Raw genomic sequence first — 19,387 nt, forward strand, 5'->3', positions numbered from 1 at the left:
TAAGGGTTTAGTCCACTTTCAGGATATTCTTAATGGTTGAACTTAACATTTCTGAAAAATGGCAGAAGGCTCCATCCCACATTGCAGCAGAACTCTATACCACTAAGCAGCACCTCTGTCCTTTTACATGAAAGGATATGCTCAGTACATGCGTTCTGGGGCATACAATGAATAAGAGTGACAGGTACAAGAATTGCACTTTGTCTTCTCTTGAGTAGGATAATGGCTGTGTTAGGCTTGGCTTAGTCCACTTGTGCAGTCACAAGTCCTCCAGCTAACCTGCTAAACATCTGCCAGGTGTCAACAGCGCAGAAGATTCCCTTAGGCAGTACGTCTGCATGAGACCCTCAGAGGCATTGATGGTAAGAGGTTTGTGGCACTCCCAGGAACAGTCACAGAACACAGAGGACGGAGAAGCTGGCTGGCAAAGTCAGGATGCTGGTGCACACACTGAATTTCTCTCATGTTAAGAGACAGCCCTAAACAAACAGATTCTTCCTCAACCAGCGCTACACATGCCAATATACACACAGGCTGAAGATTATGTGGGGAAACTCTACATGCCTCCACAAGGTAGTGTTACCAAAAAAAAGTCTGAAATACCTTTCACAACAAAATATAAGCAAACGTGGGAAGCAAACTGCAGTTTAGCTCTTGAAGTTGTCTGGTATACAAAAGCATTTTGTGTACCCTGGACTTCATCCAAAGCAAGCATTCAACTGCTTTTCTTTTAGACACATCTGGAGGTCAATACAAATTGTCCTACCTTTAACGTTAGTCCCACTCAAACTGGCTAATATACATCCACAAAAGAGGGAGTAAAGTAATTTCTGAGGTCACAGGAATGATTTGGCTTCACTTTCAAGTCCTACCACAGATTTCCTGTCCAATCCTGTGTAAAAGGGTTAACCTCTTTGTACATCTCCATCTGCCAAGCAGGGTAAATAACACCTGCCTCCTTTCTGGTGGTTTATGAGGCTCTGAGGGCATGTCTCTACCACAGGTGCAGGCACACCCAAGCTGGCTCCATATGAGGAGCACTAATTGTGTTCCTCATTTTTCTAGACATTCAAATTAAAATGCCCAGTATTTAATTTACCAAAGTGCTGAGTGCTCAGAACTGCAAGTGAAGTCAAAGGAAACTCTGCCTGGAACAATAAAATAGGTATATATTAACTGTATAATACTAAGTACACTGAAAAATCAGGCCAAAGGCATCTCCAATGGATGCCTAAAATGAGTGAGTGTCTCTGAAATGAAACTCAGTGCCTCAGGTCCCCACCTAGAAAACAAAAATAGCTTTACACCTTTTAGGATGTTGTAAATACATTATTTATTCACACCAGAGGCACTTAAAAGCTGGAATGCTAAGTATATTTTTAAAAAGCAAAAGGAAATTCTATCAGCAGTCCACAGCTTAAATGATCTACAGGAAATAAGGCATGGGCTGGAGCAGGAGGACAGGAGACATTGCGTAGTTGCCCACTGATCACCCATCTTTCGGCCTACATACTTATTGAGGAATAGACCTGTGGAACAACACTGCGCAATCACATCATATAAATGAGGACCTAAAATAAGGTTACGTAGACAAATTGTTTTATTTCCTACTGGCTCGTTGTCTGATTTTGCAACCATATAATTCCTTTACTACAGCTTTTTAATAAAATTTAATTTACCTCAGGATCCATAGGTTGCAAAGAGAAATCTTATTCTGATTCTTGCATAAATCAATAATAATGTCTTTGAAATTAATGGAATTAAAGTAACATAAGTGAAAAGTCAAGCCTTTTGACTCCTGAAAAGTGCAAGCTACATTTCAGCATTTGGATTCAGGGTACTAAAGCTAGGCAGCAAAATGGCGTGTTACTCATAAACTGCTCCCTTTTTAAGTCATTCTTAAAGTCCAGTGAAACTTTACAGAGCATCAATATCAAACATTGTTCTCTATCAGTCATTAAGAATAGCAGAAGTTTTATAAGTCCCTACTATGAAGCTTTCACCTTCACCACTACCACTACTCCACATAATCCCGTGGTCCTAAATTTGGGGGCAATTCACACCTTTGACTCTCTCCCCCAGAAATTGGATAACACAAGCTATTTGTTGAGTTATCTGAAAAGATTAAGTGATATCACAAGGGTTCTGAGGAAGAAAGTAATCAGTACAACAGAATGGATAATCAAGAAGCTGATTAGAATAAAGATACTGCTGTGATATAGCCCATTTGGGATTTAATATATGAAAAGATAAACAAGTGAAAGAAGAGGAAGAACAAAGAGCAAGAGATAACAGTTCCTTGTAAATGAAGGAGGAAAAGAAAGAAAGATATATGACATTATATTCTCTAATTCTCCTAGCAAGTATATACGAACTGGTATTTGTGTCAGTGACTCCCAATCGGTCATGTTAGAACATGGCTTGAATAAAATAAGGAACTAAGCTGTATGTCTGTTTTGAAAAGTGCCAAGCAATTTACAAAAACTCTTCAGCTCTTCATACATGCAATGGCATTCTTCAAGATTCTTGCCACCTGCCGCACACTGATGGTTGTTTGCCACCTCCAAGCGAGAGGTGACAGCTTTTCATGCTGTCTTCTGTCAGTGCCTTCAACAGCAGCTCAGTTGTGAACTCAGTTTTTCTTTCCACCTTGTAGATGAAGAGTTCAGACATCCTGGCACTGAGGCATCGCTCTGAACAGAGAAGTTCAGTGAGATGGATGGGGAAGTAAAAATAGCAGAGGCATATTGTTCAAGGTTTAATTGCAGGGTGACAATAAACCATGGCAGATGCTTTGTTAACCCCCTCCCCCCACCTCATCAGCTCCCTCCTCTCCCCCCACTAAGAAAAGGCAATAGGAGGGCAAAGAAAGGCAAAAAGAGAGAGGGGACTTGCAAGTTGGAAAAAGTTAAAAATGTTTTACTAATACTACTAATAAAATAAAGAAAATAATACAAAATATACAAAACCAATCTTGAATTCCCTGGCAAAGATCAGTACTGCTCCAGCAACTGCAGGGCAGGCACCCGGAAGTCCTGGGTTGGACGCTGCAGCAAACCAGAACTGGATTCAAGGATGCAGGGTCTGTCACTAGGCCTCAGATTTGCAGGGATGGCAGGCAGGGTCCTTCCCAGATGTCAGCCATAATTGAAGAGGGATGAGACCCTTCGTGATCACACATTTTATATGATGTATCATGTGAATAGGAGTGAATACTTAGTTGGTCAGTTTTAGTCACCTGTACAGTTCGCTCCTTCTTGCCCCTCTCACTTGTGAGATGTGCATTCTTATCAGCAACCTTGCATTCCATTGCTATGTCTACAAAGACATGTACCCAACTTCAGAAAAGTGCAGTTACTAAGAAGACTTTAGCTGAAAGGAAAATTAACTAAGAGAGAAACTGATTTTGTTTAAAAAAACCAAAACAAAACAAACAAAAAAAAAGGACACATATTCATGAAAGAGAAAGAAAAAAAGCCCAAAACATGCCTTAGATTATGTCATACATGTCATATATCATACATACTTTAACCATGCACTATAGTGCTGTGACCATCACTCATTCTTGTTCCTGTAGTTCCATCTGCAGCTGGAGACATCTGTGAATATTTGTGTACAAATTGTCAGAATAGGACCTCTCTGGACCCCTTCTGACATAGTTCAATTTTGCAGGGTAAATATTATTCTTGAATCTTCAAGCTACATGAAAACTGTTGAAAGTGACATAGCGAAAGCAAGGTTTGGCCCTGCTGGGACTATCAAATAATGTGTTGCATGGGACTTGGTGAACAAATATGTGAATAACCTGGCCCTCCAGCAAGGAGCTGGATTTGACATTACTTTAGTGCATCTGACATTCCTACAGCTAGAGACTACTAGACGGAAAGCCAGGCTGGCTGCAGTGTCAGCAGTGGAAGAGACCACCTGCATATGGTGTTGAAAGAAGGCCACTTGAACAATAGATGACAGAGCATCTGGTTCCCACTCACCCAACTCATGTATCCCAGCACAAAGTCAAGTGATATTCAAATTAAAGTATGCTAGCTTTTAAAGATACGCCACAGGGTGAACAGAGATAACCACAGACAGATGAGTTGAGTCTGTGCTCACTGCTTTATGGAGAATCATACACCTTTCCTGAATTTTTTTCAATCGCTTGAGTGTGGCACACAGTGATCTCAGGATCTGTGGGATCCAAATGCTTCCTATTTCAGTGTAGGCAGCAGAAAACTAGTCTCCTGTCAGCATGGTCTCCACTGTGTTCAACAGACTTTTGGTATCAAGGCTTCTTTTCCCCCTTTCCATCACTACAGACCATACATCCTGGCTTTGCTGCATGCTAACCAACTACATCCTAAGAAGCTGCAGCTGCCTGCCTTGGGAGCTTTAAACACAGGCATTTATTGGTACCAACAGCACCATGACCTTGTATCTCCATGACCAACTGTGTTTTCAAGTCCCATTTAAAGCTAGTGACTGGGGGGGGTGGGGGGAAGGAGGAGAAGGGGAGAGAGGGGTCTGAGCCACACCTTTACCTTACCAAACAGGTCTCTGACTTGCTTCCAAAGTGGAAATCAAAATACAGTATGAGAAGGCAAACTTCTGCAACTAGATGGCCCAGCTGGGTTGGTTTATGGAGAGCAAGATGAGGAGTCCCAGTGCTGTGCCTGATAGGAAACACCAGCAAAGAGGGGAAGGGATGGAGTTACAAGCTCCACATTTTTGTGAGTGAAGTGTTATACCTGCGAGCACTCACCGCACCACATCCCCGCATTATTTTCACTTGCAGGCGGCTGCAGCACGACGGCGGGCTCGGCTCCTGTCTCCGTAGCATCCCCGGAGCTCACTCTCACCCCGGCGCTGCGCCCCGGCTCGTCCGCCGCTGTCTCTCCTGGAGGAGGGTGGGCAGCCTGTCCCCCCTTGCCGCCGGGGCGGGGGACGAGGCGAGGGCTGCCCCCAGGGCAGGGGCCGGGGCGAGCAGGAGCCGCCCCCGCGCGGGGCGGAGGGAGTGCACGGGCGCTGGCTCTTCTCCGCTCGTATCCACCCCGAGAGGTGGCCCCGGCGCTGCAGCCCGCTTTCCTTCCCTCCCTCTCAACCTCCCTCCCCCGTCCCCACCTCTCCTCCAAAACCGCAGGAGCCGCTGCGGCCCCGCTTCATTCGCTCCGGTGCCAGTCGCGGAGCGGGCGGCCCTCGCCGCAGGCACGGCCCGGGGCGGGAGCAGCCCCGCCGCCTCCCCGCCGCCCCACTGCCATGGCCGGGGTCGCGGCCCAGCCTTGACGATGTTGCTGGGCGCCCCGCGGGCGGGCGGCTGGGATCGCGGCCGGGTGGGCGAAAGGCTGCAGGCGGCCCTTGCCGGCCTCCAGGAGCTCCAGGTGCTGCGGGAGAAGCAGCGGGAGCTGGTGCGGGCAGCCCTGGCCATGCCGCAGCGGCCGGTGGCGGGCGGAGCAGAGCAGCCCCTGTCCGCCCACAGCAAGGAACACCGGCTGGAGGCCACCCTCACCGCACTGAAGGAGCAGCTGGTAAGGGACGGGACGGGGCGTCCCGCTGCCCCCGGAGCCGCGGTGCTGCGGGCGGACGGAGGGGAGCGCTGCGTGACACCCCGCTCTCCCGTGGGAGCCCCCAGCGCCGTGTGGGGGCCGAGAGCGGGCAGAGTGCTGCGGCCGCTGCCGCTCCTCCCGCCCCGCCGGTGGTCGTTGCCCCCGCAGGCAGGTGCGAGCGGCGGGGCCCGGGGAGGGTCGCTGGGGCGAGCTGCGGCCACCGCGCCCGTCCCCGTCGTGATAACGGTGGGTTCTCTTCCTCGGGCGGGGCTCACCTGGGCGCCTGTGCACGGAACCGAAATGCCTAGTGTTGCTAGAGGGCTCTGTGCCAGGAGGAGCGCCGAGGAGAAGTTGTTACCCGGCATTGCTCATTCATCGGAGCCGAGGAGTAAGAGATTATTAACTTCCTGTAATACCTGTATCACGCGTGCGAGCGCGCAGCTCTTCATTGCGGGAGCCGTTTGAATAGGAGATCAAAAGACACGCAGAGTGAGAGGAGCATAAACAGACTCAGCGCTCAGGGGTTTGGTATGGGCGTGTGTGCATACACTGATCTGTGCACACCGATGTGTGCCCACGCAGTTGTGTGCCGGTGGGAGTCAATCTGGCAGGAAGGGTTTTTTGGGCCAGGAGTACTTTGTTCTTACCACGGACTGTGTGATCAAAATAGGAAAATAACTGAATGCCAGGCCTTGTATTTGAAGTCTAACACCAGCTGCTTGCATGTGTTTTTTGTGACAGAAGGAAAAATAAATTCTGAATTGTGACTGAAGCAAGCTTCATAGGTGAAAGAACAATCAAAGGGTAAAGAGCTTTAATCTCTAGTAGAGGCAATTACACACTTCAGTAAACTCAGACTTAATTCAGAACCCTTTCCCTCCCTGTACTGGTGCAAGGCTTGGCCATCAGTTATCAATCAGGTGTGAAAACAGCACGGTTATTTGCTCCCCAGAGGCAGCTTTATCAGGTAGCATCTCGGAATAAAATTGGCTTTAACCTTCAGGGAAACCTAACTACCACATGTGAAAACACAGCAGTGGGCATATCTTGATTAAAGTGAAAAATGCAGGACAAGTGGATTGCCAGCCACTTGATTACCTGTCATTGATAATCTTAACTAATGGCTCTACCTTATTTATTTATTTATTTATCTATCTATCTATTTATTTATTCATTTATTATCTAAACGGAAGAACTAAAGACATTGATTGCCACTTGGTTAACAGAAACAATTAATGACCACTGACCATAGTGACTGTTCTTTTTTCATGTCAGCTGTTGTGCTTTAATTACTCTTTTGTTTATATATTTTTTCAAATAAAATATTAAAATAGAAGATCATGTTGTCAGGACTTTACTGGCACCTTACAACACTTTCCAAGGATATCAGGAAAACTAGCCATTGAAATGGAAGAAACTGGGCCTTAGATTTCTGCCCTTAGAAATGTGGGATTTGGGAGTATGACAGTGAACACACCACAGGAGAGGGATGTATTTCACCAGTAGGTGCCAGTGCAATTATGGGAAACGTGTCTTCTGGGGATGCCTGGGAGGGAAGTGTTCAGAAAGCTTGAGAGGGATGACTCAGAACTACATAAATCCAGTGGCAGGTTCTTCAGCAAAACTGCAGTTGTGTGAATGGTTAAAGTAGTTATACAAAGCTCTTTCGGTGGATCCATGGCTGCTGGAGACTTTTCAGACTGGCATACCTGGTACCCTTATTGTTTTTTTCCCCTGCAAATTGCAGGCATATATTTGAGTAGAGGTGCATACGTTGAAGCTGCTTAATAGCAAAGTAAACTCAGTCAAAAAGAGGCTTTTCACAGACCTGTAAGAAGTAGTCCACAGATCCTAGGAACTTGGAGACCACAGAGTGAAAACTGTTACTCAGGGACTCGGGGGGCAGCATATTGCAGTCAAAACCCTTGAAAATTCTGTTCGTGATCACAGGAAATTGTTAAAACTAAAAACAACAGAAAATGAAAAGTACAGCATTGCTCAGGGAGTGTTATGTCTTCATCCTTGTTGTTCTTGGCCCGTGAACGATAGAATATGTGATCACTGCTCTATAAGCTCTCAGATTGAGAAACTCATTAACAATGTAAATGTAACTTTGCCTTGCAGTCTATCTTAATCCAAGCTTCAAGTAGGGCTATAGTTCTGGGCTTTAGCTTGTTCACGGTTTAATTAATAAAAAGTTTGGTCCCTGCAACATAAAATGGGGAAGCTGTATCAGCCAGAGCTGGCTCAAGGCATTTCAACAATGGAAACAAGGCAGATAAAGAGTGAAGCTAGGCTTCTTCTATGGTGGTAAGGTGAGAAACAGAAAAGCAGAGGCAGTAGCCTTAGGAAGTCAAGTGCCACTACTGGGAATGGGTGGAGCAGAGCCACCAAGTGCTGTAGGGACCATGTGTGGATGCCACTTCAGCATCCTGGTCTCTTCCTCACCAGCAGGTACCAGCAACAGCCAGCAGCTGGCCTTTCCAGCAGCCTGGCATAGGCAGCACAGCTGCAGGCTTTCTGATGCCCCAACAGTCATATCCTTTTTCTGCCCCAGCCAGTGGCTCTCCTTGGTGGCCAGGAGCAATTCTGTCAGCTGCGGGCTGCAGGCAGGATGAACTCTCTGTAGCAGAAGAGAGGCAGTGTTAAGTGATGCCATCTACTGTCAGTGACCCCAAAGGTGCTAAAATAGTCTCTTGGCCAAACTACATCCTGGTGACACAGAGGAAAAAGAAGAGATGCAAATGAAGGCAAATACAAAGAAAGAAATCTATGACACTTTCACTGTCAAAGTAGATGAATACCTAAGGCTACAGCATCCAGTATTTTCTCAGCTGTTTCCTCAGAGAACATATTTGTAAAAATTAGTTGGTTTGATTTGAATCTAATGATTTTGTTTTGTAAGCTTTCAGGTGGCTTATGATATTATAAAAATGTGAGCAGGGACACACACTGAAGAGAAGAAAACCCCATACTCAGTACCCTGCATTTTGCCCAGATTTTTTTCCCCTTTCAATAGTTTTAAATGGAAAAAACCCATATTTTAAACCAGGAATTTTATATATTATTTTTAATGTTAAACTAACGTAAAGTTTTTGTCAACTGAACGAAGTGCTTCCATAAGGAATTCACTTCACTCTAGAATAAAGGTCTGGGATAGATAAGGTTAATTTTCCTCTGAAAATGGCTGCTTTAGACCATCAGTTACATAAAGACCCAAGAGTGAATAGATTTTAGATGTGTAAAACTAGAGAAGATTAATGTTATATTTTTTTCCATTCCAAAATACAGTTGAATTAAGAAAATGATCACATGCTAATCTACAACCAATACATGTGAAACTCCCTTCAACTGAAGAGACTGATAGTTGAGAAGAATAGTCAAGTATGACCAGGGACCTTTGGTGCCTTGATTTGGGCTGCCAATTTGTACTGACTTAAAGGAACTTGGTTTTCAGAGGATGTTCTTCCTTCTGAAAAGTGAGTGGTATGATGATATCCCAGATGTGGCTCCCAAGAACTGTAGCCCATTGATAGCATAACTTGATTTGGAAAGCCTGGTCTGGCATTGCGCAGTGTACAGAAGTCTTCACAGATGTGTTGCCCAAAGCAAGCAAATGGTTTAACCTGCGAGGTTTTGTCTTGTGTAAAATTAATGTTGTGAACTGAGAAAAAGTGTGTTTAAGGTTTATTGTTCTGGATGCTGCTTAACATGGTTATTAGAGCAATAACAACCTCAAGCAAACACACCAGAAAAGTTGTCCTTATCCAAATGGTTTGAAGAATGCTTCTCCTCATGGAGCGCAGAAGGAGTTAACTAAAAGATCAAAGCTACGATTGCTGCCAGAAACATGAAAACTCAATGGTGTGAGACACCATAAAAGGGTTAAAAATGATGATGTAAATCTTGTGTGTTGGTTAAAATGCTGTGAAAGCGCAGACAGAACCTGGAGGTATAATAAATAATCTTTGAATACCTGAGAGCTTTGTGGCCTCTCTGTCATTAATCAGAAACCACGGACTGAGGGATTGGCTGGCAAAACATTAATCATTAAGCAATTAATTCCAGCCGTGAAAACAAAGCTTTGTGATTTCCTGAGTAGGTGGGATTGAAGGAGGCATGGCATGGTTTTGCTTTTTCACCGTGCAGGAAATAAAAAAAGTACTGAGGAAGTCATACATTCATCATTCAGATGGGATAGAAAATCTCCTTTGTTATCCAGTTCCTCCTTTTTGTTTATGTGAAACAGGAAGAGGGAAAATGACCAGGGGTTTTCCTAGGAAGCAGTAATGAGCCTCTTGAGCCTAATCTTCCTAGATATGTGACACTAACAAAGGGGACTTTATTTCTTGTGTCTTACATATTCCTCCAGTTCTCTCTAAACGCATGCTAGAAATACATTTTTATTCTTCTCAGCAGCATCACCAGCCATCACAGTTGTCTTGTGAGACTGAAGACATCTGTCTTTTTTTCGATTTGCCTTGAATCCCAGTTTCTAATCATTTACAGATTATCTTAGGATCTTGGCTGTCCTTGCTTTGAGTGTTTATAGCTATGGAGAAACCTAAAAATGCGAATATTAAAAACTGAATAAGCTGAGCACAAAGAAAGTGGAGTTGAAAATGTGTATATACTGATTTTGATTTTCTGCATGTAATTTAGTTTTGCAGACACTTTAATTAGTTTGAGGGACCTAGATTTTTTTTTTTTTTTTTCATCATTGGAAATGCTGCTAGAACTGCCACATATGTAAAGAAGAAGCTTAGTTGTGTTATTCTGGCCATTACTGAATAGAAACCCTACCCCTCAAGGGCTGTGAACACAACTTCACAACCAACTTCAAGAGACCACCTTTCTGTAAAGCACTGTTGTATGGGTGGTGAGGTGGGATATAATTGGAAGCTGCCTAAATCGCGACTGGGCCTAGATAATTTGCCAAGTGCCATGTGAGAAGTTTGTGACAGAAACCAACTGTGGTTCTTTGGCTGTTACCTCACTCCTGCCCATCTGCCTGGCCAAGCTGACGGCAGAAATACTGAGGGAGCAACTGCGGGAGCTGTTACCTCAGATCAGCCTGGTCAGTGATTGCAGTAGGCAAAGGACCTTGTTGCTGGCTTCTGATAGATTATTCACAAGCTTGAGACACCATTTATTTTAAATACAGTCATTTTCACAGCACTATTCAAGTGTCACCTTCTGCTTGCATAAAATGTGTGGAAATATCTAGCCACGAGACATGCAAGGAAAACTTTCAGCAAAGCAGATGTCACAATTTGCGCAGTCTACACTTTCAACTAGGAAGACATCATCCAAGCTCAGGGTTTTACAGAAATGAGTATACTGCCTTTACTTTGTGTGGCAATAATACACCTCTACATACAGCAGTTTCTTTTCATCAGGCGGCATCTTAAAGTTCATGCAGACAAGTGACTTTTATCTCGTCCTCTGCTCAAAGGCAGTATATGGCAAAACACAGGGCATATGTTAATATGTTAATTAATGTAAAGATTGCCATCCTCTTTAGAGCTACAGTTCCTGCCATAGGTGTAACAAAAAACTCAAAGGTTAAAATAAGTATATTCAGTATGAAAAGTTTTGAGAAGTTGTTCAGCTAGGTGGAAGACAGTATATACTAAGAAACAGAATGTTTTGTACTTGTCCATTATGTCAGTCTCGTTACAGAGAGCCAGTTGCAGCAATCCCTAGCAAAACACATAATGAGAGCAGAATCTGCCCAGCACAGATGGCCTGAATTCATGCGTTGACACTGAGATTCTAACTGTGACTATTCTTTATTTCCTCCTTCTTCCCTTGACTTGTGAATTAGTCTCGTTTGAGGAGACAGGATGTCGGCTTGAAAAGCCACCTGGATCAGCTGGACCAGCGAATAAGTGAGCTGAAATTGGACGTCAGTAAGACCTCCAGTGAATACTTGGATAGTGACAGCCGGCCCAGCTCAGGTAAGGTGCACTTGGTCATTTATTCCCGAAAGTGAATAAACACCCTGAAGGGTGTCAGCTGCTCAGCAAGACTCTCTGTATTGTTTGGTCAGAAACTGTGCCCCATGGCTGAGCTGGAGAGTAGTTATCTGGCACAGGGATGCTCACAAAGCTGGGGGGAATCTTTCTGCTAAGCTGATTTAGTTGGAAAAATGCTTATTCACTCAAACAGTATTTTTTCTGTTTTGCTTTCTTGGTTTTTTGTTTTTTTTTTTTTTTTTACTTTTTATTACTATTTTTAAATGCACATTTTAGCCACAAATGGAAGGAGAAGGAGCCACCTTTATTAGGTAATTGCTTTGTCCAATGCAGAATGACCATTGACAAGGTGGCTAGAGTACTTACTAGATGTAAAGAAGACCAACATGCATGCCAGTGCTCTGCTTGAATCCAAGAAGGGTCCTGAACCTCACTAAGGCTTTGAAGATCACTAACACTGCAGTGCTCTGGCCAAATGAATGTTTGGTCATTTATATATAAAAATGAAATCGCTCTGTTAAAAGACACTGAGAAAAACCACCCCAACAGTTTGTTGACTAAAGCTCTCATGAACAAAAAGAGATTGAGTTTCAAGTTTCGGGTCTGATTCATAGAGAGAGCTGTACTGCAGACTTTTATAGCTAGAATGTCTTTTAAAACCAATTTCTGTTATATGTTCTGGGACACTGGGGTTACTTCTTTTTAAATAGAATTTTGAAAAGCCTTCAGTCTTCAGTGAGACAAGAAAAGAACTTTTTTATTTACAGCATACAGATTTCAGACTGGTACTTAGAGCATGTGTAAAAAGTGCAAGTTTCTGTTGAGTGTTTAAGTTCAGTTGTGTGCTTAGGCACATACAGTTCAGAAGGAAACAGTTTCCTTTATATAGAGTGGAATAACAAAAATTCCTATCTTGAATTTATACAGAGCCTTTTTAAATATTTCCATAATTAATTGGTATTGACTGCAAGACCCAGAGAGGGAAGATAGCCTCCATTCTCTGCCCGTAGACATTCCAGCTATCACAGACTTGGCAGCTCTGATCACAGGCTAGCTTTACCCTGCTTTCCCAGCCATGCTGTGCTGGTATGCACCTAGCACAAGTTACAACAGCGTGAGACGGCCCTGTTTTACACCAGTTGCATAATAGTTCCCAAAGACGTTCTCCAGTGAAGAACTGGGCGTGATGGTGCTGCACTTCACTCCATCCCGCCCTCAGAACTCAGCATGCATGTGTGTGCCAAGCTGGATCAGGGCCTAAGTAAATATGCAGAAGCCCAATAAAAGGTGATTGAATTAGAGCATGCTTCTGCTAAAGTTACCCAAATAAATTATCATAAATTTAGGCCTGTGGCACGTAGCAAATGTAGATTTATTTTATTGTCTGATTTTTTTTCTACAGAGCATGTTTAGTTACTGCAAATAAGAAATATTTTCCTATTTCTTTTAACTCTGCAGGCTTCTATGACCTGAGTGATGGTGGTTCTTGCTCACTCTCCAATTCTTGTACCTCTGTGTACAGTGAGTCCATCTCTTCCTCCCACACCAGTCTCTTGCCGGGCTCTCAACACCCTAAAGCAAGGCTCAGTGTGTTTGATTACCGACCCAAGTCTGCAGATGAAACTACTGTGCACACCACCAGCTTCCAACAGCAGGGACCCTATGTCAGCAATGGATGTCAGATAACAGCTACCACAGACGTTTCTGGGACTCCTGCCAGGTCTCGGCCGAGGCCGGTTTCCACAGGTAATCAACTGCAGAACTGGGTACTCATTCAACAGAGGGGCAGAATGCTGGTTATTACTTTTATGACCTAATATACCGATGTGTAATTAATATATAGCATTCATTTTCAATACACAAAGTGAGAATTAATTGAAACTGCAGAACCAAACTGTTTACTGTCCATACTCAGATACTTTTAAACAATAATAAATACAATAGATGAGTATTTAAGTTACGGAGATAAAACTGTGATGAATGTTCAGATACTTCTTTTCGTTTACCTCCATAAATATTGGGGTAGTAATGTTTCTTGAAGAAGTAATTCTTTCAAAGTTGACCACATTGCAGGAAGTGAGACATTACTTCAGAAAAGTGTCATTTGGAGAGGGGAATAAATTTCTCTTTTCCTCTCCTTGGTTTGTCTCCACAGGTAACTGCAGGTACAAACCAATTGCCATTTCTTTCAGTGGCAAGCGGAAAGCTTGCTGAGACACCACAGGCATTCTTTTGATGTTTTCCTGGTTTGTTTGCACAAGAGAGCACCATTACACACTGCCAGCAATTTCCTAAAGAATTTTCATTATGAAAATATAGTGTTTGAGGAATCATCATCCTAACCTTTGCTGTAGCAGGTCTGTAAGTGCCTTAGGTAGGACGCTACAGACAATGCTGAATTTTGAAGTCTTTCAAAAGCTTCCTGTCACAGGTCAGAAATAGTCACCGTAAGTAAAATATGTGGTTGGAATTGATTGTTGAGTTTCCTGGTAGCATGAAGTAGTCAGGAAATCAATGAGCTGAGGATTTGTTGGCACTGAAGTCTGTACTGTTGTACAGAGAACTCCCAGCTAACTGCAGATGGTTCCAGTACTCACGGTACCAGAGGTAACACGGCACAATAGTGCTCTGTTGGATGGCTTGTCTGGATGGAACAACCTTGCTTCACACAAGAACACAGGCTGTTCTCTCAGTGCACAGGAGATGCTCCTGAGAGGAGGGTGCAAAAGTCAAGTGTAACTTAGAGCAATCTTGACAGTACTCCAAGATTTAAAAGCTCTGAATTGGTGGCCATAAATGCCATCTTCAGGGACTGAGCCTCCCATATGCCTGAGCAGTTCCTCTTTGTTTTTTTCTCTAAGTTTCTTTAGACCATTCTTCTATGTCCTTAGGTTTTACTTAAAAAAAACCAAAAACAAAAATAAAAAAAACCCTCACACATAGGATTATGGCATTCCTGGTTTTCTGCCTTTTAATAAAAGTTCTGAATATTTCTTTCTGGAATTAAATACTCTAAGAAGTTGCTTACTTGAGAAAGGCACAAGACTGGTAGTGTTATTATCAAATGAAATGAGAGATCCAGTTAGGAGGTTTCATTTGATTTGGGTTTAAGGAGAACTAGAATCACATCACTCTCTGGCCTATATGATACGTGAGTTTTAATGGCTCTTCCGTGTGGGTTGAGTGCTTCTGTTTACTAATAATGCCTTCCTAAAACAAACTAATAAACAACTACAGCTTCCAGCATTTAAGAGGTTAAGAAACACTATAGCCTAATGTCTGCTTAAGTCCTCTTAAAGCAGCTGGTTCGGTTCTATAGCTTTTTCCAAGACACGTGATATAAAAGGGTTGGAAAAAAGCTGGAATACAAATATAACCACTTTAGAAAAAATACCACTGGCTCTGCATGCTGGAAATTTTGAGAGTTTCTGAGTTATAGTCATATATCCAGAGGAAGACTTTATCCTGTCCTGGGGGCAAAGTGTTCAATAACCATGTCTGTTGTACTGGATAATTTTACATGACATTCAGCTTCAGGCTTTGTCATTGTTGGATTCACTTTTTATCTTTGCTAAGAAATAAAAATAATCCCATATTTTTGTTTAGTTGATTTGGTTCCTGTTAGTTTGTGACATTCTAGAATATTTTTATATATGCAAAGATTTACTTTCATCCAAGCAGCAGGTTTTTTTATTATTTGCATGAAAAAAGCATTTGATTTTCCCTTATGCTCAGGTCAATAAAAGCCTTGAAGTAATTCAGTGATCTTGTGGAGTTTCCTACTCTGGAGACGTTCAAGACCCGCCTGGACATATTCCTATGTAGCTTCATCCTCCTGCTCTGGCAGAGGGATTGGACTAGATGATCTCTTGAGGTCCCTTCCAATCCCTAACATTCTGTGATTCTGTGTGATTCTGTGATCTTGGAGGAAACTATTTTCTTCCTTCATGCTACTGATTTTAGTAAAAGCCAGCACATCCCTCTGAAATAGCTCTTTTAGCGTAAGCCAGTTTGAATATAATTGTCTGTGATTTAATTAGGTTATTTATTTTCATCCACTGTGTAGGTGACTTGGAAAGACTCATTCCAGCAGACACTAGGTTTCAGAAGGAGGCAGATGCCAAATCCACGTTGCCCCTGTGCCATGCCGGAGACATGCACTTGTTCAGCATGGACCCCAAATTCCAGAACGACTTGGTCTCCAAGAATGGCATTGATGTGTATCCTTACCCAAGCCCCCTACATGCAGTGGCTTTACAAAGTCCCCTTTTCTCCCTGGTAGGGTCATCCCCAGAAGCAGACCTCCAGGCTCCTCCCTACAAACCCATGCCTAGCGCGACAGGTCCCAGCTTGATTAGGACTAGGCCAACTGCTGAGGCCAGGCCAGGGGGTTACATCAATAAATTGCTGCAGCTGACGAGATGCAAAGGGAACAATCGGGCTGATGCCAGTGAGCGGGTTTCAACAAAGAGCCAGCCAGCCACAATGCACCAGAGACTCATCATAACACCCAGCACCGGTGGAGTGAAAATTAACAGCAGCAGTAGCCAGCTGGAAAAACAAGCGGGTTCTCTGGAAAGTAACAAAGCTGAAGGGAGGCTTCAGAGAGAGGTGCCAGAGGGGGAATGTGCCGAGCAGCAGGAGACTGTGCGCTGTGTGAATGAAAACCAGCCATCCACTCACCCTGACACTGAGCCATCAGCTGTGAATAGTTGTTATCCTGCCAAGTCAGCAGCAAGGGGCTCTCCTCTGGCAGAAGAGACGGAGAGCAGTGTGGAGCACAGTTCATCCTCCTCGCAGTTGTGCCAGGAGGACTCCAACCTGGGCACCTGGAATGCTAAAGCCATCCCACCCAGAAAGGTGCCCCTCAAAAGGGGTGGCAATGCCAAATTGGCCGACTCAGGTGGTCATGAGCGAATGCCACGGAGTGAGTTTGTACATGCACAGTTCGTTCCTGCAGAATCCCACCAAGTCCGGGTCAAGTTTGCCAGCTCCAAAACAAAGGCAGTGAAGATAAAGAGGAGGAACAGTGAAAAAGTCCTGCGGCCTGGGAAGCAAGCCTTGTACATGGAGAAGGCAAGAGGGTCCCATGGGGCTGCCAGGCTGTCTGCTGAGTGGAATCAGCCCCAAAGACCACTTGGAGCAAAGAGCCTTGTGCAGAGACCTTCGTATTCTGGTGACGTGACCGGAAGGTCGTGCTCAGAGTCGAGCCTGTTCCCTGCGCAGGTGAGGCTCCCCAGCACGCCATCCAGGCCAGAGCTCTACAGGGCCTCTGCCAATGCACTGCATTCCCTGGAAGCAGCTTGCATAGACACAGCCAGCAAGAAGAAGCAGCGCAAGTGGCAGTCCACAGTGGAGATCTCTGCCAAGGCCCACCTGGCCGGCCTCTCTGGTAGCTTTGGCCTGGGAGGACCAAGGCAGCCAGCGAGGAGAGCAGGTATCCTGCGCGCTGTCAGCATGAGGGCTCGCTCCAAGAGCCAGCGCCACGGAGCTTACGCCAAGAGCGAGTCCGACCACTCCGAGTACTCCGCAGAGTGTGCTTCCCTCTTTCACTCCACCATCGCAGAGACCAGCGAAGGGGAGGTCAGTGATTTCACAACTAACCGTTTCGGGGACAGCGAGTCCAGTGACAGCGATTCAGATGGCAGTAGTAACAGTAGCAGTCTTGCCCTTGACTATGATGAGGGGGATGAAAGTGAGCTGATCTGGCCTGAAGGTTCGGTCAGACAATTGGGAACTGTCCAGGCCTCTTCCAAGCCTCTTCTCCCAGTGCCCAAAATCTGTCGCATCAAAGCTTCAAAGGCACTAAAGAAGAAGATTAGGAGATTCCAGCCTGCCTCTCTGAAGGTCATGACCATGGTTTAGGGGAGAGCAAGCATCTTACAGTGAGACATCCTGCTGGCTCTCATTTGCAAAACAAGAGAACTCATGTGCAGAGAAAAAGATTGCTTAAATGAACTGTGAATAATCCCTGAATCAACACAAGGGATCTTGTTTGTTAATGCCTGGACGTAAATGTCACTGTGTCTAATTTCCTCTTTTGCCATTTATTCTGTAAATATGGATCTGTGTATACTGTGTGATGCTTTTTTTTACTATGCAGAATGGTCACCATGGTGAAAATGAAACCAACCTCTGCCATAAGATTTTACAGGCAGGATGGTTTGTTGACTATATGCACCCACAGAATCAGTTCCAGACACAAAGGCTTCCCAAGAAGACAGGCTCTTCCCAACTGGATATTTGGTAGCATCCCCCCCTCTTGTGAGGAATTCTTGGCAGTCTGAAGTCTGCATTAGCCATCCAACTGTCACTATGCTCGTATGGAAAAGCTGTCAGTGCTCTCCATAGTTCTTTCTTTAAAATCAACCGTCCCATACCTTCTCCCAGACATCAGGCACATGAGTCTGTTCTTCTGTAAAAAAATATATGTTTAATCAAGAAGGCAAATGTATTTGTGAATGAGAACAAGACTTCAGGTTTTTTCCTGCTTTCAAAACTGAAAGTATAGGTGGTTGGTTTTGGTTTGTTTTTTTTTTTCAAACCCCTTCTTTATGATGTTCCATGTTATTGTCCATTTGTTGAATGGCTGAAAGAACACAAGGGCTCAGTGCCACAGTGTGTGAATAGCTGGAACTGAGATTATATAGCCCTGACCCTGAAATTGCAAACTCAATAAATACTATTTAATGTACTTCTGAAAATTGTGCTTGTCTGATTTTGATGTCTAAAGAACATTATTCTGAACTCTAACATTGTGTCAGGAATGCAGAGGAGCTTTATTTGGTGAAACAGATGTGTTTTCATGATCGCTGTGCAGAGGCGTTCTTTTTTATTTTTCAGAGGGTTGCTATAGCTCAGTCAGAACCAGGGTCCTTTCAGCTGCTACCTCAGGAACCCTGCTTCAGCACCTGCTTCTGAATGAGTGAATTTTAAAACAGTATTTGTATTGAGGAGAGGGTAGTGTTTAACTGACTCACTTAAATTTATGCAATTCTGTCAGAAGACGCTCTTAATTTAAAACATGTATACATACTATATTTTGAATGCATTTAAGGGCACTTATGTGAAGCTTTGAATCGGTTGCTAAACTGATGAAGTGATTTGTCTTCAGACAACCAGTCCTAATTCTCTCCTCCGAGCACAGCAATCTGGAAGCTGAGCTGAAGTTCACCCTGTGTTTACCAAAGAGCAGGTATTATCCTCCTACCCTGTTTCAGTGCTCAGTCTGAATACATTCCAGGCCTAGGAGAAGCAGGCATTACCTCATTCAGCTGAGTGTACTGGGTCTGAAACAAAAGGCAAGTGCTTTGCAGAAGCTGGGTAAAAGAGTGCTTGTTTACTCCAAGGATTCATTAGCAAACAGGAGTCTTTAAAGACTAAACTTCTAGCCTTCTATTCTTGGGAAGCTACATTATGTTTTTAAATAATACTTTCCAATCATTTTTGGGAAATGAGGTAAAGCAGAAGTTATGTAAAGTTATTTAATTAAAGTATTCAAGCTAGTGCCTAACACCATCCTTGCTGCAACTAGGAAAATAGTGCATTTTGGTCAATGGAATATGTTTAAGCATTTTTTCATGGTCCCAAGAGTATGGGATGTAATCAGGCCAGTAGGATTAATGAAATAATTTCACAGGTCTGATGGTGGTTTCTTGTTCAGCATGTCTAGAAACAGAACAAGCAAAATAGTGATTTATGTCTTGTTGACTTTCTACACCACAAAAGGATTCTTTTTCATGTTTACACAAAAGGTTTCATTTGAGGGAGTGTGTCAAAAGTTACATGTGAACCTTTAATCCGTGTTTTTTTTGTATTGGGGTGGGGTTTATTGGCTAGACAGGAATTTTGAGTTTTTGGGTTTTTTTTTGT

At 43.8% G+C, this 19,387-nt stretch overlaps 1 protein-coding gene and 1 long non-coding RNA gene across 2 annotated transcripts; one reads left to right on the top strand and one right to left on the bottom strand.

Moving 5' to 3' along the window:
- Positions 1–1,352: 1,352 nt before the first annotated feature.
- LOC309437858 lies at positions 1,353–4,887 on the bottom strand. Its single transcript, XR_014183645.1, has 4 exons — positions 4,757–4,887; positions 4,541–4,667; positions 3,527–3,599; positions 1,353–2,693 (listed from the first exon to the last, which is right to left on the bottom strand). It is a non-coding gene; the product is annotated as an uncharacterized lncRNA (long non-coding RNA).
- A 392-nt stretch (positions 4,888–5,279) lies between these two features.
- DACT2 (dishevelled binding antagonist of beta catenin 2) lies at positions 5,280–18,184 on the top strand (the record flags this gene model as incomplete). The annotated part of the gene is made up of 4 exons (XM_082048646.1): positions 5,280–5,519; positions 11,365–11,497; positions 12,974–13,261; positions 15,582–18,184. 4 exons carry the CDS (start codon positions 5,280–5,282, stop codon positions 17,378–17,380), a joined length of 2,460 nt encoding a protein of 819 aa, XP_081904772.1. The 3' UTR covers positions 17,381–18,184.
- Positions 18,185–19,387: the final 1,203 nt, after the last annotated feature.

The sequence above is a fragment of the Streptopelia decaocto genome (assembly GCF_964273445.1).
Source record: "Streptopelia decaocto genome assembly, chromosome: 3".
In the NCBI taxonomy this organism is placed as follows: Eukaryota; Metazoa; Chordata; class Aves; order Columbiformes; family Columbidae; genus Streptopelia; species Streptopelia decaocto.